The sequence below is a fragment of the Chaetodon trifascialis genome, chromosome 3, assembly GCF_039877785.1.
Source record: "Chaetodon trifascialis isolate fChaTrf1 chromosome 3, fChaTrf1.hap1, whole genome shotgun sequence".
Classification (NCBI taxonomy): Eukaryota; Metazoa; Chordata; class Actinopteri; order Chaetodontiformes; family Chaetodontidae; genus Chaetodon; species Chaetodon trifascialis.
Window position 1 is genome coordinate 25,153,492 of NC_092058.1, and position 9,907 is coordinate 25,163,398.

At 46.4% G+C, this 9,907-nt stretch overlaps 1 protein-coding gene across 2 annotated transcripts; it reads left to right on the top strand.

The window, feature by feature from the left end:
* The first annotated feature begins 268 nt into the window (after positions 1–268).
* Positions 269–9,572, top strand: gata2a (GATA binding protein 2a). 2 transcript variants are annotated; one of them, XM_070959519.1, is made up of 6 exons: positions 269–504; positions 752–1,178; positions 1,889–2,464; positions 5,101–5,246; positions 7,512–7,637; positions 8,336–9,572. In XM_070959519.1, exons 2-6 carry the CDS (start codon positions 950–952, stop codon positions 8,633–8,635), a joined length of 1,377 nt encoding a protein of 458 aa, XP_070815620.1. In that variant the 5' UTR covers positions 269–504; positions 752–949; the 3' UTR covers positions 8,636–9,572. The 2 variants fall into 2 exon arrangements, with proteins under 2 accessions (XP_070815620.1, XP_070815619.1); XM_070959518.1 differs by lacking the exon at positions 269–504 and having other exon boundaries at positions 649–1,178; positions 1,889–2,463; positions 5,088–5,246; positions 8,336–9,557.
* The last annotated feature ends 335 nt before the right edge of the window (positions 9,573–9,907 follow it).

Sequence of the window (9,907 nt, forward strand, 5' to 3'; positions counted from 1 at the left end):
TAATTCATATTATTGAAATATTTTGCAGATGGGTTCAGAAAGGTTAAGGCGACTTACCATGCACTACTCTTTCCAAATCATTCTAATAGTAAGCCGTGCATTGTGCACAGTGAATTCCCCTTCATGTAAGATGTCTGTCTTTAGGCTTATAACCGCCGCTAAAAAAGCAGATTATCAAGGGCCGATTGCTCATTCAGTGCGAGCTTCATGGGAGAGAAAGACCCCCGAGAAATTACACTGCTGATTGATAAGTCTTTTAGTTTTTCGGTACGGAGAAATGGAAATTGAAAGAAGGAGAGCAGGGATGCAGCGAGCCAATTGTGGCAGGGCTGGCTGTGATTGGCTCAGGCCGAGGCCCCGCCCCACGTGGCTTGATATGGGAATTTACTGGCGCCAGGCACATCAGTCTGCGCCACATCTCATTAATGAGCCTGAGCACTGCATGGATCAGGAGGTTTACACATCCGAGCAGTGTCTGCCGTCAGCTGATCGAAACTGCAACAGGTATCCAGAGGGGACGTTTGTGTTTTTTTCTTTAGGCGGAGCAGGGACGCATTGCTTCGACACTGAAACAGCTGAGCGTGACTTTGTTATCGGCCTTTAATCATTAGGACTCTAAAGTGCGCGAAGTTTATTTCAACTGCTATGATTAGATAAAAAGCATGTACAGGATGCCTCTTCTTTGCATGGAGGGAGAGCTGGAGCGGCCACGGTGGTGATGAATTAACATTGTGTTTTCGTCTCATTGCAGGTAACTGAGGAGACAAGAGGAGACCGGCTTGTTTAAGGATTCTATTTCTGAAGTAAATAAACCCAGCCGAGACTTTCACAGCTCAGGAACTATACTGTAAGGAGGATTTAACTCCCTTTACCTTGGAGGTAACCGTAGCCTCGAAGTAGCCCAACACACAGAGCCGCCTTCAGGGGAAAGGAGACGACCGGCTCAGCCATGGAGGTCGCAGCAGCCGATCAGTCTCGGTGGATGGCGCACCATCACGCAGTGCTGAACGGCCAGCACCCGGACTCTCACCACCACAGTCTGAGCCACAACTACATGGAGCCGATGGCGCCTTTGCTGCCCCAGGATGAAGTTGACATGTTTCTGAACCACTTGGACTCTCAAGGGAACCCCTACTACACCAACTCCCGGGCAAGGGTCACATACAGCCAAGCACACGGTAAGATGCGCGCAGTACAGTCAGAGAGGTGTGATGACAAATGAGGAACTCTGTTAAAAATATTTTTTTATTAAGACCTTATTCATGTTTTTATATAATTCATCAACGACCAGTTAGAGCACGCATCGTGTGTTGAATTACGTAGAGACACTTTAAGCAGTGTGCAGCGGCCAAATCTGGACTTTTCTGGGACAATTCAGCAACATACAAGGAATTTCTAGCAAATGACAGCAAGAGGAAAGGGAAGTATGTCATTTAACCCCTCTGTGCTGGGGCAGGGGTTTCTGGAGGGAGAGAGAGAGAGAGAGAGAGAGAGAGAGGCACTTCCCGGATATAAAATAAAAACCGCAAATTTACTAATAACAATCTTTAGTCCGAGAGCTGCAGTCGATGAAAAGATACCGAGGAGAAGCTACTTTCAGTGTGTTTTATGCAGACCTTAAGCTTAACGTTGAATAGACGATAAAGACGAGAGAGATTTAATGGAAAGCATTTTGGATAATTAACCGGTTGTGAGAAAAATCTATTATTTAAATTTGTTAAATAATAGTAACTTAAATTACTACCTGGAACTAAATGTCGGACTCGATTAATTCAGAGTTTTTAACAGGTAAGGACTTTAAAGATAAAGATCTTTCTGTTTTGCAGACTGGTGTCTCACAAAAAGTTCAGATAAAGCATTTTATTAAATAGATGGTTTTGGATTTCAGCTCGCCTCACTGGGAACCAGGTTTGCCGACCACACCTCATCCACAGCCCCGGTATTCCCTGGCTGGACCCAGGGAAAGCAGCCCTGTCCGCTGCCCACCACCACAACGCATGGGCGGTCAGCCACTTCAGCAAACCCGGCCTGCACACCACCGGCTCCGGCTACCCCTGCAGCAGCAGCACCGGCACGGCTCCGGTGTCGTCGCTCACTCCGGCGTCCCACTCCAGCCCGCACCTCTATAGCTTCCCCCCTACCCCCCCGAAAGACGTGTCCCCGGACCCCGGCCCTACCTCTCCGACCTCCACCTCGACCAGGATGGACGAGAAGGAGTCGATCAAGTACCAAGTGCCGCTGACGGACGGGATGAAAATGGAGAGCTGCAGCCCGCTCCGCAGCGGCCTGGCCTCCATGAACAGCCAGGCCGCGGCCACCACGCATCACCCCATCCCGACCTACCCGGCCTACTCCCTGCCACCCCACGAGTACGGCGGCAGTCTCTTCCACCCCGGCAGCCTCCTAGGCGGCTCCTCCTCCAGCTTCACGCCCAAATGCAAAAGCAAAGCCAGGTCGAGCTCAGGTGAGTCTCACGTGTGTTTGAATTTCTCCCTCACATCAGATGGCAGATCGCGCTGATAAGGCCTAATTAAACAGTTCTGGTTTATTCAGATGAGCGGTAAAGCGGTGTGGTTTATCCAACCCTTCGTCGATAAATATTTCATTTGTCACCACGTACTAATATTACCATAACCTGCTGTTGTCACACATTTCGTTTACAGTGTTTGGTCGTGCGGGAATTTGCGCGAGTGTTTTTTTAATTCTTATTATTTTATTTGTTTTAAATCGTCAGCTCTGTGTTAACGCTGCTGTGTGCTTTCATAAGCATGACTTGTTGCTCTGCTGGGATCAGGCACCAAACGTGTGATCGTGTCCCTATCAGACCCTCCAAACCTGCCCTGACAACTCTTATCCGCGTCCCATCGCACTCCTGGCCTCTTGTGAGCTCCCGGCACTTCAGCCGGCTCACTTCAGAGAGATCAAACTCATCTCACTAATCGGGGTCAACTATGCACTAAATGTCCAATAGGGCAATTGTGCGCACAATTAAATGAAACTTAAAGAAAGTGGGATCAGACCTAATTAAAACTAATCATTTACTCATATAGATTTTTTGCTGGTTTGGCAAAAAATAAAATAAAATAAAAGGGATTTTAATTTGACCAGATATTAAACGCTAACATGACTTATTCAGTCCGTCACTCCAGCTCCATGTTCAGACACTCATCTTCGTGCCATTGGACTGTTTTCTTTTAAACGTGGCCTTTATTGCACTTAAAAATGAAGGAGTCACGACGCCCTGGCTCCTGCCATATCCTGTATACCTCAGAGTGAACAAATCACGACCTCCACCCCGCCCACAGCTCTCCCCAGTACTAACAAAGCGCAGGCGACAGAGCCCTGCTGTTTGTGTTTTTAAGCATGGCCTTGGCCCAGTGCGCTGACATGGAGTTGAAGCACACAGCAGATCTGCTTCTTTGTAGAGATGAAAGTGTATTTAATAACGCTGCTGCAACATGCACCATCTCAGTGCTTGGAGAGCAGTGCAGAGTAATCCTGATTAAAAGCACACATACTTGGTTTTACTCAAAATTCTCCAAGCCAGTCAATTTGTTTTTAATAAAACACAGTCTATTATCTGACTGTCTGGATAAGCACCTGATTCAATAGCCTGTATGTGTCAGGAGTAATATTTAGGCTTTATGTCTGACATTAATGTGCAGACATTCGAAAAACAACTCAGTCTGGTAATGGCTCTGTAATTTCCCTACATTGTTTCAGCTGTTGTGCTTTGAATTAATGAAAAAAAAAAAAAAAAAGACAGACTGTGAACAAGTTTGCTCCAAATGTAGCAGTGTAATTATCCTTATTGTCATCCACTGTCCCTGTGCTTTTTAATACACCTGGGGAATGTTCAGTGGCTGATAATCGGAGTGAATGTGAGCTGTTGTAGCAGAGAAATGTTATACTGTGACATTTAAAAGAAGCTGACCAGACTGTGCCTGAATCAGTAACACAAACATATCAGCTACGACATTAAAAAGGCTCTTATCTATCAAAGTCGGTGTCCAGTGCCAGTAATGGTGATTGATTGTTGTACAAAATGCCACAATGACATTTCAGCTGTCAGCACATATACCTTACAGTCATGGGGCTTCCTGCTGAACTAGCCTCAAACCAGAACTCCTCCTCCTCTCTAACCTACCTTTCACACCAAGCTTCCCATTCTTCTTCCCTTATTTCAACACGAAACATTGCGTAAGACGTAGTACATCAGTCATTGCTGGTGAATATTTTAAGTGTTAATGAAGCAGCTTTAATGTGGTCGCTGGATTGCGAAACCCGTAAGAGGAAGAGAAGGGAGGTACAAAAAAGCAGCAAGGTGCATTTCAAAAGGGACGTAGCTTTTTGCTCAGGTCAGATTCCATTGTGGAGTGAGGGTGGGACTGAGGGTGTCACTGGCATTATAACACGAATAATGAGATGATGCTCTAGGGAGAGAAGGATACTTGAATTAAATGAAGCGGTCGGTTTAGCAACAGGCTGTTTGAAGTCAGTCAAACCTGAATGGGCGAGGAGAGCGTGTGGGAATAACTAAAATAGCAGGTTTCAGTGTAGAGAAGCACAAGAATGCACAGGAAGAGCATTTCACAGCCGTGGTTTGAGGGTAACTTCATCAAAGCAATGTCGGACTGAACGCCATTTCTATATTATTAATTGCTGCCAAAAAAAAACTGGCATGCAAGCCTTTCATCAAAGGCTGCAACACTGTCCGGCACATTTAATACCACCACCACACACTTATGTTTCCTCTGATGGGTGCCCACTGAGTCGATGAATAATGTAGTCCTAATTTGATGGTGTGTCTCATTCTTCTTGTTGGACACCTCTGGACATGTTCTGGCTGTCTGTGACCTCCCCACTCTGGATCGGTTTACATAGAGGTGTCTGTGTCCATGACAGCCGTGCACACTTGGTACACCTGCACTCTGATATGAGAGAGATTTTCACTTCATATTACGTTGCCATATAGGGTCGTCCTGCACCGCGCGGTAGCCCGATTGGGCCGGACAGCTGCTATGTGTTGCTCCTGACAGAGGGTGAATTTTTTAATTATATAAATTTTCTTTTGGTCTCCTCCTCTTGAACTATATGCAGAGGGCCGTGAATGTGTAAACTGCGGTGCCACCTCCACCCCTCTGTGGCGACGGGATGGTACTGGCCACTACCTGTGCAACGCCTGCGGACTGTACCACAAGATGAACGGCCAGAACCGACCACTTATCAAGCCCAAACGGAGACTGGTGAGTCCCACTTCTTACTCCATCGCTCCACTCTGAGAGAAGGCACCCAAATATGAGCACAAAGCAGATGCCGGCAGCACAATTCCAGGAAAGTTATATTTTCCCTATGATCTTCCTGGAATTGTTTGTCCCCCTCACCCCCCGATGATCCGCCTTCATGGCCTGTTACAATACTGCTACTATTGCCATTGTTCCTGCTATCATTATTGCTGGTACTTCTGATACTGTTACTGATACCAATGCCCATGCTGCTTTAGTTAACACCATGCTTGAGTAAATGAAAAGCAGCGTGGACATATAACACTCCTGTCATGGATGTACCACTGCTCCAGAGTTGCACAGCCACTTCTGACATTAACCCTTCTGAAGCTAGACACATTTCTCTGTCATCATTTATTCATTTTAACAATTACAAATCTGTGTATTTTAAGGATCTAACTTTCTGTCTGTGTCTATTTTGCATTAGGTATTGTTGAACAAGAGCACACATAATTGTTTGAATCTTTTTACAGCCTTTTGTCCTTTTTCTGAGGTTTGGTATTTTACAGGATCTCCCTGTTCTGCATAAATAACACTTTTATTTTTATTTTGCACGCAAGTGTGTCAACAAAGGCCCAGATGCTCTGTTGTCTGCAAAATCAGACGTAATCACAAACAACAATACATTTGTGCAAATTAAGAGTTTTCTCCATGGATGGTTCATTGGTTAGTAGAAATAAAGATAAGCATGATAAACACAAGCCACTTATAAATTCTTAAAATATTAGTGATTGAAATAAATAAACAGCAACAAGACTACAATTAATAACAGTAATGCATGGCTAAATTATTACGAATTTATTATTGCCTTTAACTGCAACAATTAAATTAGGTTTTTAATTTCTGGAGTTTCGTGCTGGTATAACCTCTGCGCCTTAATAAAAAGGGGTCTGTTCTATCTCATTTACCCAGGCTAATTATGATTGCGCAGGCTGTAGCCTGGGTCTAATAGTCTTCATTAACATTAACTGGTCATTTGACGTGCAAATAATTTGTCCTCTATCAGACGATCGGTAATTATGGATGGGCTTAAAAATGACGCCCCACCAGATCCCACTATGATTCTGCCATATTTTAGCTATTTTTTTTTTTTTCGTGTTGTTCCTTCGCCACCTCCACGTCGTTCCTCCTCGCGAAAAGTCCCATTACTTTTTCCACTGGGTCGGCCCGTGTAGCTGCAGCTTTTGCATTTTCAGCTCAAGTGTTTTTCAGAGTTGTGTTCAAAGGGGCATCCAGTTGTTTCCTATCCGGATATCTGCCCGGCCCAGATAAGGAAGTCAGGCTCCCGGCTGTTTCCGCCTTCAACCAGCGCGCTGCATTCTCTATGGCCAGACTGACATATACTGTAAAGAGATTATCACAACACTGGAGGAGCCGCTATGTGTGAAGAGACAGACCGTGAGGGGCGGGGATTGGAAAATAAATGGATTTATGTTCGTCTCTTGTTTGTCGTCCTCGGTGGGCAGCGGTGGCCCGCAGCCCGAGCGCAGCAGCGGCTTCTTTCCTTTAAAAGATGTGTTTTATTGCGCATAGAAATGACCGAGCTTATTGTTGCTCTCCGGGTCAACAGCAACGAGTCCACCTGAAACTAATTAAAAGAAAAACCTGGATGCTGCCTGCAAAGCAAAGAGCCGGAGGGTTCTTGCATGTTAAGCTAATGTTTCTTATTATGTGTGAAGAATTGATCCGCAATGGACGCAGCAGCACGTTGCCAGGCGGGACACCGGGTCTTACATGACTTTGCCGGCCAGTCCTCCTGGATCAGGAAAAATTAAGGGTTTACACAAGGCCCGCTTTATGACCTGTTAATACCAACATACTTATTTTTAATTCATTAAATATGCTAAAATGCTAATTACCGGAATGCATGTACAGAATCAGGCATTCTCCAGAAAAATGTCCCCGCATCTTACAGCACAAATGAGAAAATCTGATCATGGTTGATCATGGTTGGTGATCATGCAATTGATTTAATAGAGGAGTCAAGCAAATTTTCCAGCCTGTGTCCAAGTAGAAAGATCACGGAGTCCACGTGCCGCCGTCTTGTTAAACAAACACCTTCGGTCTCTTTCTGACTTTGTGTTGACGCACCGATCGCAGACTTGAATGGAATGACACCTGTAGTGATATTTAACGGACTGTGTCTGCGCAGCTCGTTGCCCGCGCTGACCTCTCCGGCTTGTCAATGGCTCATTATTCATGATGTGTTTTCTCTGCTCCCTTCAGTCCGCCGCTCGACGCGCAGGCACCTGCTGTGCAAACTGCCAGACCACCACCACCACCCTGTGGAGGCGCAACGGGAACGGAGACCCGGTGTGTAACGCCTGCGGCCTTTACTTTAAACTGCACAATGTAAGTAGCCTGAAAAAAACAAAAAGAAAAAAAAAACACTCAAGTGCGGGGTTTTTTTGGGGGGGGGGGGGGGGGGGGGGTTGGGGTGGTCGTTAACTGGTCAAGTGGGCGGACAGCTCCTATCGATTTAGGAGCAGAGAAGCTGTGAGAGTGTGGAGGCAAAGCCTGCTCACCCTGTCGAGCAGAACCCACCGGTCGTCTTTTTTTATTAATCCATCGTTGTTTCAATGGGGGGCGTTACTCCCCGGAGAGGCTGCAGGGTGGGACTGTCATTCAGTGTAACGGCGTCGGTTACACTGATGAGGATTTGTCTGAGGCTGCGCCTTTTCAGCTCCAGCCAGCCCTCATCCCCATGTATTCATATTGACCAGGACGGTTCTGTTTGGTTTTAAATCAGACAAAAGCCCCAAAACGCCCCCGACTCGCCTTATAATAGAGCCATATATGCAAAACAGCTGCTCCTTATTTACTGCATTTGTTTCACACTGGTGTAACCCAAAATATCGGGCTGGCGTGGCAGACGTGCATGTAACTCCTAATTGGCGATGCGATAAGTGACATACTCCTGGTGACATTTGAAATGATGAGCTGGTAAACAAGCAGGCTGTGACGGCAAAACACACCCAAAGCACTACAACATAGTCTGTCAGAGATGCTTTTGTCTGGCCTGCCTTGAGCTAATGTGCTGTTCTCCACAGGTCAACAGACCCCTGACCATGAAAAAAGAAGGCATCCAGACACGCAACCGCAAGATGTCCAGCAAGTCCAAGAGGAACAAACGAGCAGGGGACGGCTTCGACGAGCTCTCCAAGTGCATGCAGGACAAGGCCTCTCCTTTCGGCAGCGCGCCCGGCCTCACCAGCCACATGGCCCACATGGGTCACCTGCCCCCCTTCAGCCACTCTGGACACATGCTGCCTACTCCCACGCCTATTCATCCCTCATTTGGCCACCCCCACCACTCCAATCGCTCGCCTGTCTGGGCTGAGCCTCACTGAGGCCCCTCCAGGCCCAGACCTGCTCCGCCTGTAGGAGCCACAACATCGCCATTAACACTAAATGGCCCTCCACATCGCGTCGAAAGCTGAGCAGACTTGTTGCGTCATGTACAGTGGTTGGAAGGGAGAGACCTTCGGCTGGACTTAATGACTGAAGGTCGCGTCATGCCTGACCTCACTGATGGGACGCTGCAGAGCAGGACTTTAGAGGACTCTGTCAAGAGCTAATGTGATGAGGGGTTTGTTAGTCCCTGGGTGACTGAGGCTTGCAGGAATGGAGTGAACGGAGACGCTTGTCATTCTTTTTGCTTATTTTTACTAAGTCACTTTGGTACCCACCTCTCCCTGATCCTGTAACAGGAGACTCACGAGAGGTCTTAAAAAGGACCGCTGTTTTCACCTCACAAGCATCTCGTTATATACTGAGATACCTGCACCCTGTCCATCCCCAGGCTGTCGTCCACAGCTGCTTTGGACAGAGAGACAGAGAAACTCTTCGGCGCTGGAAATCCCAAGACTGGCTCACAGCTACAGCACCCCGTACACCTCTGTTACCAACCAGACAGATGCAGACTACAGTACCCACAAGCCAGTGCTCTCCTCACATGCTGGATTGTACACCACCACAATGCTCACCCGTTTTTAATAATGGACTTTTATGGAAAAAAGACACAGTAAATAGAGTGTTTATAAATGCTTAATTGCTATTATTGTTGTTATATTTGATGTTATAATTATTGCTACGATAATTTATTTTCACTCTTTAAGCTTTCCTCAAAGACACATGGAAACTGTTATGATTTCAATTTCATGGTTATTACGTAAAGAAAAACACTGACCTATCTTAGATGAAAAGTCCCTGAGCTGTACGTTTTTATCATTTTTTCCATCTCACAAAAGTAAAGGAAATAAAGTTTAATACTAAAGTAAAATCTGTCACTGCCTTGTGAGTTTAGTCTGTCTTTCTTTGTCATCCCTGCATACACACACAGCATCTAGCGCTGGACTAAACTCTCCTTTTAATGAGGAGTGCATGATTATTAAAACCCTAAGTGATATCAGATGCATCATGGGAAGCTCTGTGATCCCTTAAGCGTGGTAATGCTTTGGTCAGGCTCCTCCTTTATCTGCGATGGCGCGTTGTTAAGAGAAGGCCTCTTTGTGGAGCTGGAACTGAGGCCCCAGGCTGGACCACTGTACCCAGACAGCAGGCTCCAGCAAAGGGCTCCAGAGTCACACACAGTCATACATATGAACACACCCACATGCTCA